The 16,719-nt window shown below is 37.1% G+C and overlaps 1 protein-coding gene across 50 annotated transcripts in view; it reads right to left on the reverse strand.

Annotated features, from left to right (window-relative positions):
• Positions 1–16,719, reverse strand: part of ANK2 (ankyrin 2) — a 671,298-nt gene that overhangs the window by 35,920 nt on the left and 618,659 nt on the right. For 36 of the 50 annotated variants that reach the window (XM_045055950.1, XM_045055954.1, XM_045055948.1 and 33 more), the window contains 9 exons: positions 15,275–15,499; positions 13,650–13,748; positions 12,502–12,656; positions 10,048–10,259; positions 9,267–9,471; positions 6,134–6,230; positions 3,684–3,912; positions 2,757–2,882; positions 151–273 (listed from right to left, as the gene is read on the reverse strand). In XM_045055950.1, the coding sequence (XP_044911885.1) occupies positions 151–273; positions 2,757–2,882; positions 3,684–3,912; positions 6,134–6,230; positions 9,267–9,471; positions 10,048–10,259; positions 12,502–12,656; positions 13,650–13,748; positions 15,275–15,499 (1,471 nt within the window). The remainder of the gene's footprint in view (positions 1–150; positions 274–2,756; positions 2,883–3,683; positions 3,913–6,133; positions 6,231–9,266; positions 9,472–10,047; positions 10,260–12,501; positions 12,657–13,649; positions 13,749–15,274; positions 15,500–16,719) is intronic. The other 14 variants (XM_045055980.1, XM_045055988.1, XM_045055987.1 and 11 more) reach the window with 1 other exon arrangement.

Raw genomic sequence — 16,719 nt, forward strand, 5'->3', positions numbered from 1 at the left:
CACCCCCCCAACCCTCAAAATAAATAAACATCTTTTAAAAATGACTTTTATATGTGCTTGCATTCAATGCTTTTGTTTTTATTTATTTTAAAGGATTTGAAAATTAAATCCTATACAGACTGAAGTGCACTACAGCACATTTGACAATACCTTTGTATAAATTGGCAGGGTGATGTTTAAGTTGCAAATAGCTTGATGCACCAGGCCTCTTGTGGATTTGGGCTCTTTCATAAATGATAGTCGCCCGCAAGGTTCCTGAGTCGTATCACGTACCTTGAAGGAAAAAGGCATACATGCTTCACCCAGATATGATGTATATAATTTATTTTAATTAGAGGATACCCAAAAGAATCAGGAAGAAATAAATTCATTGATAATGCCAAGGATTTAGAGGTGTTCCTTTCTTTTGCTATTATCATTTAGAATGACTTAAAAAAATCATTCGGCTTTTAAAAAAAATTGCTGTAAGATATACATAACATTAAATTTACCACGTCCATTTTTACACTTACCATTTTTAAGTGTTCAATTTAGTGGCATTAAGCACATTCACAAACTTGTGCAATCATCACTACTATGCAGAATTTTCCATGATCCCAAACAGAAACTCTGTACCCATTAAGCAAGAACTCCCCATTCTCCTCTTGCCAGCCCTCAGTCACCTCTATTCTACTTTCTGTCTCTATCAGTTTGCCTCTTCCAGGTACCTTGAATAGACAGCTATACAATACAAAGGATAGAGTTATCCTTTTGATTCTAGGTTATTTTACCTAGCGTGATATTTTCAAGGTTCAATCATATTGCAACATATATCAGAGTTTCATTCTTTAAAAAAATTGTGTTAAAATATACATAATATAAAACTTACCATTTCAACCATTTTTACACACACAGTTTTTAGTGGCATTAAATACATTCACGTGGTTGTCCAACCATCACCCCCATTCATCTTTGGAACTTTTTCATCTTCACAAACTGAAACCCTGTTTGCATTAAACAATAGCTTCCCATTCCTCCCTTGCCTCCCTCCCCTAGCAACTACCATCCTGTTTTCTGACTCTATGCACGCGACCACTCTAGGTACCTCATGTAAGTGGAAACATTGAATATTTGTCCCCTTGTGTCTGGCTAATTTCACTTAGGATATATCCTCGAGGTTCCTCCATGCTATAGCTTATATCAGAATTTCATTCCTTATTAAGGGTGAATAATATTCCTTTGTATGTATATACCGTATTTCATTTATCCATTCACCTGTCAATGGATATTTGGGATGTTTCCACCTTTTGGCTGTTATGAATAATGCTCTTATGAACACTGCTGTGCAAGTGACTGTTTGAGTCCCTGCTTTCAGTTCTCTTGGGTATACACCTAGAAGTTGAATTGCTGGACCATATGCTAATCTATGTTTAAATTTTTGAGGAATCATCAAACTGTTTTCCACAGTGGCTACATCATTTTGTATTCCCACTGGCAATAATCAAGGTTCCCATTTCTCCACATCCTGCCAACATGTGTTAGTTATTTCATTTTTTAACAATGGCAAACCTAATGGGTACAAAGTGGTATCTCATTGTGGTTTCAATTTGAATTTCGTTAAGCTGTTGAGCATCTTTTCACATGCTTATTGGCCATCCATATAACTTCTTTGGAGAAATGTCTAAGTCCTTTGCTGATTTCTGTATTTGGTTGTTTATAGAATGGCTTTTGCACATCAAAAATACCAAGTATTAGCTTAGTTATACACCCATTTGTGTTAAATGGATCCATTACCACTCGGCAGTTATAGCTTAACGCGATGATCTACAGAACTTATCTTTAAGCAGGCAAAACAAACCAGAAATTGCACAACAAAAGACTCAGAGGAGATTTGGGGAAAACTTAATAGATTTTTTAAAAAGTTAAAAGAGGTGTACTGACATATACTTGGAAAATAATAAGGGATTAAAATAAGTCACTGCTGACAAACTGTTTGGAATTAGTAAAGTCAGTGTAATAAAAACTGATGGAGACTAGCTTCTATCTTGTGAGGATGGAACATTATTAGGACTTCTAGAACAGTGAAATACACTGAGAAATAAGAAAAAAATGAGTGACTGGAGAAATAGATAACAGAATTATTACTTCCTTTTAATTTCATGAATCTCTCCATCACACATTTTTGTCCCTCTTTATAATTGGACTCTAGAATGAAATGTGTGTCCATTAAGGTCAAATTCCTAACTTGGATTAACGTTCTTAAACAGGGACAACAGATTCATGGTGTACTGAAGTGTCTCCATAAACATTTGCTGGATGAATTTTTGAAAATATATCCAATTCACAGCTCTATCTGGGATAATTTCTTACTAGATTAAGTGAGACCCTGGGTCCTTTGAGAGCTTCTATTACAAAATATTGTCACTTAGAACTCTTTTGGTCTCCACATTAATGATATTCATGAATCTTTAAAAATTAAGCATAAATATTTAAAAGAAATATAGTAAAAAAGAAGAAAGAGACTTCTTTCAAAATTTGGGAAAAATGGCGAATTTTTCTAAATAACGAATTGGCTATCTGTCCTAATTCTCAGCCTTATGAATTTGAACCTCAAAAATAAAAGTGTTTGGTTTTAGAGGACTTTAAAGTTTCATAGATATGGTTTAAAAAAAATTACTGGAAATCATTGAGAAGCAAATATTATCTCCTCCTAAAGGAAATCAAATCCTTACTTGGTCTTAAATAAAAGGCATTACAAAATTTCATGAATATATTACCTTGACAAAGAGAGGAAGTCGGTTTTCTTTAAAGGCAAAAAAACTGAATATATGATGTTGGCCACTCTTGGTTAATGGCACCAGGTTGCCAAAACAATCCACATAGATTGGTTTTCCTTCTAGTACCTGATGAAAACAGAGAAAAATAACATAGAGTATAATAGCTATAATTATCACGTGTTATTTACATAAAAAAAGTGGTGATGCTACTTGGACCATGAAAATTCTTAAAATACACATATATAATCTTTAAATTGCTGACTGACATTTTTGTCTTATCAGTGACAAAGCATGTGTTAGTACCCCCTTCCTCTTCTTACTGGTATAGGAATTACAGGAATCTTCAAATGCACGGTGGCAGTTTTAATGTTTTCGTTTCTAATAGTTTCATGTTACCCCTCCAAAACCAATATCTCTTTAAGTCCCACATTTGAATTTCTGACTGGGTAATTTTTGACATCATAATGAAACAGGTTACTTGACTTCAAAATCCAAAGGCCCACTGGTAGAACAAAATCCAAAATAAGAAAAAGTAATGTAGAAAAGTCCTGGATATGGTACTTTCACATTTACACAAAGGAGATACTTCCCAACTGCTTTCTTTACTATTAAACAATAATAGGAAACAACAAGAAAAGATAAAGACATCTAAACTATTACAGTCAGTTATATACTTTACCAATAACTCATAATTTTTCCCAAAATAATCTTCAACAGAGTCCTTTTATCTACTCATACACACTGAGACTGTCCCTATACCCAAACAGGTTAAGAATGGCTGATTTTGGACCTTGACCTTCTAACTGATCAAAATGTGGATTGGTCTTTTTTTTTATAGCTCTATTTATTAAATACTATTTTAAATATAATATATTAGTAAGGGTATAAACACCATGTCAATACAAATTATTTTTGTAAATACAGTACCTCTACATCCCTGCTTCTGGCCACCTCAGCAAAATTTTCTTGTTGTTCAAGGGTCTTATCCACCTTATCATCAGTCATGCAGAAACATCTCAACCTGGCTTCAATGGGGTCATGTGACTTGGCAAACACAACAAATTTGGCCATATATGGTACACAGATAATTTCTCTATACACTTGTGATGCAAAGGTAACAGATTCCTGGATTTGCCGACAATCTATCAGCCAGAACCTACAAAAGGAAACAAGGTAAGTTATTTGAAATTTAAAGTACAGGAATTGAAAAACAACAACAGCAACAACAACAATCCCTTCACTGTGATCAAAACAGTCACTAAATGTTTCTTGGAAAAAGAAGGGAGTGAAGAGGGAGATGATAAGAGAAACTAAAAGGAAAGAAAGAAAGTGAAAGGAAAGGTAGAAAGATGGGAAGGAGCAAGGGAGTTCAGGAGAAGAGAGAAAGATCAGGTGTTTAAAATCAGCTATCAAATGCAGTATTTGTGATTTTCTTCCATAGAGATTCTTCTGAGTATTCAATCTTCTCAACTCTATCTCAGCACTTTAGAATCTTCTAGCATGTGAATTCAGTATCGGACATTATGACAAGTATCTCACTGAATAAGAATGTCTGTTTCCTTGATTCCCTTTCCTATTCTTTGTTTTGTTTCCTGAAACTCTTTTCAATAATATCTACACAGCTTTTTCCATCATTCTTTTCCAGTAACCTCTCCAGACACCAAGGTTGGTAAAACCATTTTAAACAATTTGCTTTTGCTCCAGAACTTCTAAATATTGAATATAATTCACAGAAGAAATTATTTGCTTGTCACCAATTTATGAGTTCTAACCCCAACTAAGTCTGTGACATTGCCTGGCAACTTTCTCCTCGGATATCATTTTATTCAGTATACTAACTTTGCTAAGCTTTTAGCAAAGCTTGAGCCCCCCCGCCCCTCATCTGAGGCCCTAAGAAAGACAACTTCACTGAAAAAGAGGTCATTGATGGACATTTTCCCAATCTGCTATGTACACACTTTCAAAGGTTGTTCCACATCCTCTTGCTCTGAAACGTTTCCTCAACAATGATCACCTTCCTCCTCTTGGCTCATTTCCCATAATCTTTCAACATTCCTGAGATTTCCCTATCGTCTTGGCCTCTCTTTTCTTCAAGTTCTTGATCCATCTCTTTTCTTTTTTTACTGGCTTTGGTAAAATATATATAACGGAAAATTTACCATTTTAACCATTTTTAAGTGGAACCATACTTAAGTGTAACCATTAAATACACTTACACTACCAACTGCTGAGTCTATCCCACAAGGCCTTCTATAAACAATGCACAGTCCAGCATTACTTCTGAATTATAGATTACCTGGATCATTGTTGCAAGCCCCCAGGACGCTTTTGCATTCTATCTTGGCATCTTTGCTCATGTTACTCTCTTTTCCACTTTCCCAATCTGCTTATTGGGTTCCTACATGTCTCATGAGTTACCTCTTCTTGGACATCCTCTACATCCCAATGCAAACACCCTCTGCTGAATTCTTTAGTAACTCTGGTGGACCTCTCATTCAAAACTTGCCATTGTCTTGCATTAGAGTGTAGATGCCTGAGTGGCAGAGCATACTGACAGAGAGCTCGAGACTCAGTAGCTGAACCTGAGTGGCTGAGACTATAAACATGGGCCATCAAACCCAGGTATTGCTGTGCACTGTTACTGAGCTATTCATGAATTTCTATTTTTTCGTTTCCCCACTAAATAGAAATTTAAGTTTTAACCACTCTCAACTTTAGTTTTCTCATCGGTAAAATGGACACAATACCTCTTGTTCTATTTAAGTCACACAGTTGTTGTAGTTGTCAAATTAAATAAATGGGAAAATGCTTAGCAATCCACTGATCCCAATGCAAATGGGAACTAAATAAACTGACTCTTGTGTGCATGACATAAAATTAGATAGCTTCAGCTTTTAAAAGATATGTGATATGTAAATGGATAAGACATGGGTAATGGGTAAATGTGTTAGAAGGCATAAGGGTCACTGAAACCTCTAAACCACTTAAGCCAGCCATGGCCGGCTTTGTTTTTATTACTCTGTTGGAAAAAGTAGTTCAGGCTATTTTTTGACAGCAGGAAATTTATCTTTCCTAAGACCTTTAGGACTGGAAAAATCAGTGGTGGCTGCTAAAACCAAAGTCAAGGTCATACAGTCAAAGCCGACAATCACTTATTTTTAAGTGATTTTATATTTTAATTTGACTGGTTGTCCTTTGTTATTGTATCATCACTATTATATTTGCTGGCAGGTCTAGTTTAAAATCTGAAAATGCAGATGATCTTTAAAAGCAAACCAAAAAGATGTACTTTTAAAGGATGTAAGAAACTAAATAAAACAAAAGACAATGGGGAGGGGCAATATCATAGTGGGCTTTTCTGGGCTGCATAACCATACCTGGCAGACACATTGGTTGTAAAGGAAACACATTCATTGACAAATGTTAATGGCGTAGTTCCTGTAATATCTTCCCATTGTGCAGGGGTGGTTCCACCTGAAATAATAGGATTGTTTTTAAAAAAATTTGGGCAAAACTCCAGACTTTGAATTGTAAAATAAAGTCACTGTGGTTCTGGCTGTGTTCACCTCTTAGTCCCACCCACCCCTCAAAATGACATGTTGGAAACATGTCTAAAAACCACATGCTAAAAAATGACACACTGAAAACAAATAGCAGACACCACCTTTCGAGAAACTTAAGGGAAGTTATTTGAATAAATGCCTCAAATTACTTACCAAGTATTCTATGCTCTGACATTCTTTTTGTTTTAATGTTCAAGTTTTTATTTAAATTCTAGCTAGCATGTAGTATAATATTAGTTTCAGAAGTAGAATTTAGTGATTTATCACTTACATATAACTCCCAGTGCTTACTTAGCACAACAGGTATGTCCTTAATATCCATAGCCTATCCCCTGCCCACCTCCCTCCATCAACCCTCAGTTTGTTCTCTATAGTTAAGATCTGACTAACACTCTGAAGCTTTTATTGTAATTGCTAGGCTTTGAATATATTTTAAATTGTAGCAGTTGATGATGTGAAAAGATACTTTGATCAACCAAGGAGCTGAATACTTTGTTAAGATAATAAAAAATCCAAGTATTCTTTTATTCCTGGACTTCATTTATTGTATTGTATTGTATTGTATTGTATTGTATTGTATTGTATTGTATTGTATGTATTTTATTTATTTTATTTTATTTTAATGTTTTATTTATTTTTGAGACAGAGACAGAGCATGAATGGGGAGGGTCAGAGAGAGGGAGACACAGAATCTGAAGCAGGCCCCAGGCTCTGAGCTGTCAGCACAGAGCCCGACACGGGGCATGACCTGATCTGAAGTCAGCTGCTTAACCGACTGAGCCACCCAGGCACCCCCATATTTTTTATTTTAACTATCATATTTTATTCATATTTTAAGAAATAAAATTACTTGGGGTACCTGGGTGGCTCAGTTGCTTAAACATCCAACTCCTGATTTCAGCTCAGGTCATGATCTCACAGATTGTGAGTTTGAGCCCTGCTTTGGATTCTCAATCTCTCTGCATTCTTCCCCTACTTTCTCTCTCTCTCTCTCTCTCAAAAATAAATAAACTTTTAAAAAAAAGAAATAAAATTTCTTCTCAATTTGTAGTTAAAGGCTGGTAAAAAAAAAAAAGCTTGGAAGATATTAAAAGCTCAATAAATACTGAAAGGTGGGTGAACACATGAATGAATGCTAAAGAAATAACCTCTATACATAGAAAAATCACCATGGAGGCTGAGGTGAACTTTCATTCTACTGGAAAATTAAGTTGGCATAGATAAGGATGAAAGAGTCTTAAAGCACTGCAAGAGGAATGTATGTTTGAGATGAAGAAAAATTGTGACTCTAAAATTTCTTAAAGAAAGAAATGAGTTATCATAGAAAGTTCATGGAACCTTATTCTAGTAGGCCTCTAAAATATTAATTCTTAGCAGAAGCACATAACAGAGCAAAACACAAAAATCTAAACACTTTCACATATTTTTTAATTAACAAATAAATTTAAGAAAGTGTTTAGGGGCGCCTGGGTGGCTCAGTCGGTTAAGCGCCCGACTTCAACTCAGGTCATGATCTCGCGGTCTGTGAGTTCGAGCCCCACGTTGGGCTCTGGGCTGACGGCTCAGAGCCTGGAGCCTGCTTCGGATTCTGTGTCTCCCTCTCTCTGCCCCTCCCCCGTTCATGCTCTGTCTCTCTCTGTCTCAAAAATAAATAAACGTTAAAAAAAAGAATTAAAAAAAAAGAAAGTGTTTAGCATAAACCCATCTGAATAACTAGATTAGGTGGCGCCTAGGCCCACGTGGTATCTTCACTGGATCTTCTACAAGGTCAGGGTGTGCCACAGACACTTTTCGGTCTTACTACTTTTGCTTCCATGCCATGAATGTTGCACATTATACAGAGACTGTATACCCATGGAACAAAAAGTATCAGACTGACACCCAGGAATGCTGGGTGACAACCAGAAATGGGTAATTGGGAAAGAAGTCACACGTGAAGCGTGATTTCCTTCTATACTCATTATAGTCTGTGTATCTTAAAATTCTGTCATATTATTAAACTTATGGGGTAAAGTCTCAATGGTTTGCTGTCGTAAGTAGAAGAAAAACACTAATTAGAAGGGGAATTAAGAGAACAAAATAAGAGTGAACATTCCTTTCAATATGGAAGAGAAATGAAAAAAAAAAATTCTAACAATACCTAAACAACCAGGGATGGTTGTTATTCCTACTGACAACAGTATAAATATTTACTGAATGCCAATACCATGTGTTTACTGTTAAATAGGGAAATTAGTCAAATTATGTAGTCTTAACACAGATTATTTGTGTGGGTTTTTTTTTCTCTTACCCAGTGGTGGTGGTATTTTGAGCAGAGAAAACCAATATTCTGGGAATGTCTTTCTGGAGTGTGGTAGTCATCTGAAACCTACTACAACTTCCAATTGAAAAGGCCAAAATTCAGTTAATGATTAAAAACCTGTACTTTGTTTTTCCAAAGTTAGTTTAATAGATTAATGATAAAGACATATCAGTTCCTAGACAGAAGTTTGAACTACTGGCTATAGTTATTCAAGTGTTTGTTTTTCAATAGATATAAGATGAGGTCTTCGATGAAGGCTTAAAGCTTGGGAGTAGAGGTATATAAATTTGGGTTTGAATTTCAACTCTGCCAAATATGTATGGTATGATCTCAGGCAAGTTATGGAACTTCACTTGGCCTTGGCTTCCTTTTGCGTAAATGGGTTTAACATTTCCTTACGGGGCCACTGTGAAGGTTAAAATGACAATGCATATAAAGTGTCCAATAGTTTGGCATACGAGCTGTATATAAATGTAATAAATATAAGTTCATTTCCTTTAGCCTTTCACGTCCCTAATTAGAATGCTTTTCCTGAATTAATGCATATAACCTCACAGGTATCTTATGGCAAAGGTACTGAATACTTACAATGATCTACGTTACTTCTTTTGGAACTTTCTACTAGCATAGTCACAAGTGACTTACCTGTTATGCTGCATAGTAATCTTAAGGTTGGTGCATCTCCCCCAAAACCATTCAACATGACATCACTTGAAGCTTTGGGGACAGGAATGGTCATGGTAATTGGCTTGTGGAATTTTCTTCTTCTAGGTTCCAAAGTGACTATAGGGCTGAAGGTAGCTTTGTTGCCTAGAATCTTCTTAACCAGCTCACTGTGCATAGGTTGAGCCTTTTCAAAGAAAAAAAATATTAAAATAAATGATATATCATTATATATATGTCAAATTTCTTTGACATAAGTTTCTCCATGTATCACTTTTTAGCCATAAATCAGTTTGGTGACTTCAAACATGATAATTGTTAAGTTTAGTACTAAGCACTTATATAAAACTTCATGAGACCTACAATCTCTAATGGCAGCTTTTGCTCACCTGGGAATAATTTGACTTGTTACCCACTTACAGTCAAACCTTGGTTTGTGAGCATAATTCAGTCCAGAAACATGCTTGTAATCCAAAGCACTCGTATACCGAAGTGAATTTCAAGAACCACTGGCTCAGTTTTGATCATGTGACATTCAGTGTCATGTACTCCTTGTATTACAAGACACTGAGAGTTTATCAAGTTAAATTTTTTTTTCAATATATGAAATTTATTGTCAAGTTGGTTAAAATTTATTAGAAGGGTTTGCTCATCGAGTTACTTGCAATCCAAGGTTTTACTGCATTTCCCATTTGAAAAGCTGATTTCCAATCACTACAATAAAAATCCACGTTAGGTTAACGTGTATCCAACATGGGCCTACCTGTAGGCCTACACGGATCCTCTTGGTTAGCGCCCCCTCTGGGAAGACGGCCTGCACCTGGGGCACCACTGTGCTGCTCAGCACGCCCCCCTCGGGGCCAATCAGGTTGCTGTCCTGTTTGATCCGAGACACCACTGCAAAGTACTGCGGGAAGTCGCGGGTGATGATGCGACAGATCCGTTTCTTTTCTAGGTCTTCCGGGCTATCCAGCACTGAGACAAGAAATGACCCATCTTCATAGAGCAAGGGTTTCCATCCAAAAACATTCTAGCAAACTCCTTGGCACAGTTCATAGTAAACCAGTATGGCAGCAAGATGCCTTGTTTTAAATAGGAAAATTTAAAAAGCAAGACTACCTATCCTAACACTAGAAAAAAAAATTGCAGTCTCTCAAGACCTATTGGCATTTGGTCTGCACGTTTTATTTCTCTGTGGAAACTAGGTCTTTGCAGGGCCCTGGGAAAGGAGAGCATCCAGCTCCAGATACAGTATTGCAGCACTGCCTTTGTAAAGGAGGGGTTTTGAGGGCAAACCTGAAATGGAAATGAACCTGTTCTATTCTTGGTTCACGTGAAAGAGAGGAAATTGTTTGTGGACTCCTTTTCTTTGCAAATTTCAAAGTTAGCTCAAATACCAGTTATTGTGGTTTTAAGAAGGGAGATGGCCCTTTCAGTTCTCAAGGCAATAGTGAGGGAATAAAACCTGTCTTGTAAGGGTAAGGTTTGTGTTCGCGTGTTTATTCTAGTGACATGGTTGTCTCTAAAATAGTCAGATACAAAAAAAAAATCAGCGATTATAAATTCAGGGTTTCAATATTCTCCTGAAACCATTAACTTACCAAACATATCATCTAGTATTAGGAAGACAGGATAATGGGCTCTTTTTAAATTGCATTAGTATAGCTATGTAGGGCAACACCAAACCCAGACTGGTTTAAAATGCTGAAAATTTGCATTAAGGGAATCACTGAATTTTCAGAGATAATGGAAACTTGTTTATTTTTAGAAATCATTTGCAGTCTATTATAGAGGCAGGAACAGCAATTATGTTTTTCTTGACTATTGAATATAACTAGATAGCAAAAGCCAGAAGTCCCAGGATCTAATCATGGCATCGGAAACTGATACACTGGCAAACACTAGCATATACTTACAAAAGAATGCATTTCCAAGCACAGAGAACAAAAAATACAAAAATCCCAAACAAGCTTCATACACACGTAGAGTATAATACAAGTCCTCATTCAAGGACAAGATGCCGATGCTCATGGCAGTGTTAATGACAGGTAAGTATCTCCGAAGAAAACATCCTAAACCTAAATGCAGGCAAAACAAATGTTTCCAAGGAGCAGAAAACAGCTAAATATTGCATGGAACAAGCTTTATCAGTAAAAATCCTGATCTTTTTGTCTTGCTTGGAAGATACTAACCTATGCATGTAGAGGACATTGTTTCTTTTTCCATCTACTTCTTGGATAGGGTAAGCCTGGCCCCTTTTCTTAGTCTACCTCAGCAGGATGCAGAAAGAAATATTAAAGTAGCTGCTGTCAGGCTATACCTCCTATCCGTGAGCCATACCCAAAGCTACACATTACAAATAGCTCTACAGCTGCCTGTCCAGTTCTGTACAAAATTTGGTATGCTCTTGGCACTTGGGCAAAGAATTTGCCCTATTTGTGTGGTTACTTAAAGCAGAATGCATCTCCTGGATTAGAACTGGCACTCTGTATTTGTGCAAGCTAAGGATGCCAGATAATTAATCCATTACCTCCGGTAACACGGAACTATTTCAACCTGTGGCAAAATGGCCCAAGCGAGATTTGGGATTTACAGAGCTCAAAGCCCTAATGAAAAAATAAATTCCTTAACTATATGTGTAGGTGTATATATGAGATTCTACCCTGGCTAATTCCCTATTTGAATTAGATGTGGAAGTTTGAGTGAACTTAATTTTCCTCCTTAATAATAGAAAATTCAAAAGAAACCATATTATCCTATAATGCACTGGTTTTGGGTTTATGTAAGTTTTCCAACAAAAAAGCTTAGCACTTTTATCAGTGTCTTAACTATATCTAAATTGTCTTGTTAGGCGTTTCAAAAAGTCATGGATTTATTATCCAGTATCAGTTCATTCTGTAATGAAACAACATCTATTCCATCTCATGTTTTAGGTTTGAATAAGGATGGAGATATGCTATATCTCCTTATTAAATGAGATATTTCCTACTGAAAGGATTTGTTTTCCTGAATATAACAGAGGTAAGAGTAGGCAAATTCATTATGCATTCCAACCCCGGAACGTACCGAATACCTGCTGTGGTAAAATAACACAAGGAACACCTATACCCAAACCCACCTCCCGTCCCCGCGCCCACATCCCTAGGTCATAAGAAAGAAATAAATCATTTGAATGCTTCCACTTTAGAATTCTTTCAAAACCCTCAATATGAAGTACCTTCATCCATGCCATTAAGGATTTCATTCAATTCGTCTTCAGTGTATTCGCAGTAATGCTCTTTCCAGCTGTCCCCATTCTCACTGCGCAGGACCACCAGTTCCCTCTCCTTTCCTCGAAGGGCAGCAAAATGAGGAATCTCCACGATCACAGGCCTGACACAGTAAGGCAGAACATTCAGTGTAGACAAGAGCTGGCCAACATTAAGACAAGCACCTTGACTCTGTCTGTTGCAAAGTGACCTGGAATTGTTCTCTTTCTTGGGACAGGGGCATAGTAGGCTTTCTTCCGGAGCCCATTGGCTAGCAGATGGTCACACAGTAGCATTCTAACTCGGGGGCACCAATCCTTAGGGGCATGCTGCTACCTTAAGCCAAATAATGTTTCCCTGTGAGTGCATGTGGCATTCTGGAACTTCTCCTTTGATAAATGTAAGTATAACACATTTAACCAAAAGAAACGTGCATGCATATCCATGAGGTGTGCCAATCTCCTAAAACAGTTTCTACAAGGTGCAAATGACAAAATGGTTTAAGAAGGAAAATGGCTCATATGTTGCATAATTTGACGTGTTGTAAATGAAAAGATGTCACAAAAGTTAACTACTTGGGAACTAAAGAGACATGCACTCATGTTTTTTGCTTATTTAAATATCTTTTTCATTCAAGGGAACAATAGGCATGTGTACACAGTGTGGCCCTAACTGAGTGCCTCAGTAGATAGCCCAATTGTGTCCCATGCCTATTATATTCAGGATCCAGAACATGCACTGCCCTGATGTTTTCAGGTCGCATTCACTCTCAAAAATTATAGAGGCTTTTGATTTTTCAGTCCAGGTTGCTTTGATACAGACTTCAAATTCATCATAACAACATCGTAACTAGCACATAGTACAACTAGGCAGATCTCATGCTTTAAACGAAAATGAAGGTCACAGCACTTTAAGGGAAAAGATATAAAAACGTCACTCAAAAATAAAAGTCACATACCACAAGGGTCAGAAATGGTCCACTAAAGATAGGTTATACAGAATTTAAATCATAGGGAGGGACATGTCATGGGCACAATGACAAAAAGAGAAATCATATTGCAGAAGAAGGAGAAGAATGGGGGCCAGCAGCCATCAATTTGTTTTAAGTCACTCCTACCCAAGGAATTTGGTTCCAGGAGGCCCCAGCTGAAGGATGCGGCTGACCAAACTTTCTCCCTCATTAAGTGGGGGAGGGGCCGTTGGCAGGTGAAGTTTACTGAGTACATCCAAAGCAGCAGTGAAAGAAAGAACATAAGTAAGCTTCAGGTATTGTTTTCCACAGAACCCCAGCGTCACCAGCTGATCAACAGGGTGAAGTTTGGTTTCACACTGCGTTTGGTTCTGCCCCCTCCATTGGTCACAAAGAGCAAGGAACTGAGACCCAGAGTGTACAATGGAGGCACGTGGAAGGAGACACTTGGGTGTTTGATCTGACCCTGTTTAGGTTCACTGCCAGGGCATGAGCCAAAAAATAAACAATGACAAAAAAAAATATATGCTCCACAGGAAAGACAAAGCTGTTGGGAATATAATAAAAACTCTGACTTCGGGATAGAGGCCAGATGTTTTCATGGATATTCCTCAACAGATGTGAAATTTATTAAAAAGCCTAAAACTACCTGAGCATGAGGGAGGGAAGAGGGCCTGGCACAGAATATGAAAGGGCTCACTGGGGAATTATTCCAACCATACTGGCATTTTCTGATGCAACCCAGAACTTCACAGGCTCCTTCTAAATCTCTGGTCATTTAGGAGGACATGGGAGGTGGTTTCTATAATTGGGAAATACAGACACCCCTTTTCAGGTGTGAACATAATTTGCAGCAACTCATTAATAGTCTGCTCCAAATTACAAGACTTTAGAACGTTCCTTGAGTTCTAAAGCAAACCTTCTCCCCAAAATGACAGTAGCAAAGCAAAGAGTTCGTGATTAATAGGATTTTCTCTCAATTTTTGACAACAACGACTCGACGTGACAAGACTTAAATAAAATTGATTTGTTTCAAAATATTTTGAAACTTGTCCCCCTCCAAAACTTCATCCTTTTGTCAGTTTTCAGGGGCAGCTACTCATCTTTTGGCATATTGTAATACCACTTTAATATAACAGCAGCTGTATAAACAGAAGAAAGAAGAAATGCTCACTTCTGCTCAAAACTGCTAAAATGAGCATGGCAGAAGTTAGTCTTGATTTTGTCATCTTAGGGAAAACTACAACTAAAGAGACTCCCAGTGTAATTTTAAGACTCAAGGTAGCAATTTTGATGACAGAAAAGACAAATCACATAGAGTAAAATTTTGGATATTCTTATATAAAGACAACACTGATTCCCAAAGATAATCGTTCCATTTCATTACTACACAAGAGTTTAAATTTGTGTTTGGAATAGAGTAGTATTTTTCGTTATGATTTGACGAGGTGAGTCTCAGATGAAAAAAAAAAAAAAAAACTACCAATGGCTAAAACATGATAATTCACATTGGGAGTCTAGCGGTTATGGTAACATCCAAAGAGAAAGGATAATAATTCACCTGAATGTTGAACTCATTAATGCCTTAAAATAAGAGGCATATAATTGGAGTCAAGCATGGAGGTGCTACTTCTAATTTTAAAAAAAAATGTCATGGGCCAATCTTCTTTCAAGACGTTTTGACGTACCTTTTTCCATTCCATCCTAGTGATTTCATGTAGAGGACACAAGCTCATCCGTGACTAAGTGGGAGGTTTATCAGAAACCCTTACCCAAGGAACTGAGCACCAGAAGGTCCGACTTCGATCAGACGACTGGCCAGGCCTTCTCCTTCCACCATTGGAGGCATTGTCGCCAGTCTGTGACGTTTGACAAGACGGCAGGTGACTCGAGTTGGGGCAGTACATTTCCGAGGTGGAATAATGATACGGAGCCCATTGTGTCTGCACCCTCTCATCGCACCACCTCGGGCATCCACCATAAAACTAACCAGGAAACTAAAAATTAAGATAGAAGATTAGCTGTGTTCTGAAATATTGGAACCAGATAAACAAGCTTTGCCAAGTTAATTCTTTCCCGTAAAGCTTTACTCTCATTTCTATTTTTTGGCATGGTGGCAAAACACTTGTCTTTAAAAGTTATTTTACTTTATGCCAGTGCCTTTCTGTTTTGTCATTATTTTCATTTTTGTATTATTTTGATCTTTATAGAAGAATTCTAATTTTTGTTGACAATACCGATGTTAAATACAAACTATAAATTCAAAATCTGTCCAATTAACTCAGAAAGAAAGTGGGATGAAATTATATAATGAACACTAGTGAGTCTTCTTTTGTTGTAAATGTAAAGACTTCTCCTTTCTAGGTATATCCGTAAAAATCCACATAGTTTACGGATAAAGAGAAAAAAATAAATTGTGGTTTTGGGGTGCCTGGGTGGCTCAGTCAGTTCAGCATCCAACTCTTGATTTTGGCTCAGGTAATGATCTCATGGTTCGTGAGTTTGAGCCCCATGTCAGGCTCTGCGCTAACAGCACAGAGCCTGCTTGGGATTCTCTCTCTATGCCCCTCCCCTACATGTTCCCTAAATAAATAAATAAATAAATAAATAAATAAATAAATATCAAATTGCACTTTTTCTAAGTTAATTCAACCTGACTTTTCAAAATTGCATCTTGCCCACCCCACTTTAATTCTATGACCTAAAAAAAAAAAAAAAAAAAAAAAAAGATTCACAGGGCTTTTCCCAAGATCAAACCCATGTACATGCATCCTGCTCTAACGTCGTCTTACCCAGGATGCAGGTATTTAACTTACTGCATTCTAAAGGAGAAGGAAAAACTAAACGTTTTGGATAGAATGAATTTACTGGTTCACATGCACTTTTTCAGTTCTTAAGTAGGAATCCCTCTGCCATACCATTGTAACTAAAGCAAAGATGGGGTGGGCGGGAAATAAGATAACAAATCATCTCTACACTGTGTTTTGAAGTGGGAAACCCTGGGCTCATGCTAATGGGAGAGATCTGTGCATCATGATTTTCCCCAAAGTATAGTAAGCTGTGTATGGAAAATCACAGCTAATAATTTAGAAATGTAAAGGCTCCTATTCCTATTATTTTGCTCCTTTTCTGCCAAATGAGTTGTTCCTGAATAAAAGAACTATAATCCAAGTGATTCTGTTTAAGAGTACCAAGAAAAAGGATTAGTTTTAACCTT

The sequence above is a fragment of the Felis catus genome, chromosome B1 (assembly GCF_018350175.1).
Source record: "Felis catus isolate Fca126 chromosome B1, F.catus_Fca126_mat1.0, whole genome shotgun sequence".
In the NCBI taxonomy this organism is placed as follows: Eukaryota; Metazoa; Chordata; class Mammalia; order Carnivora; family Felidae; genus Felis; species Felis catus.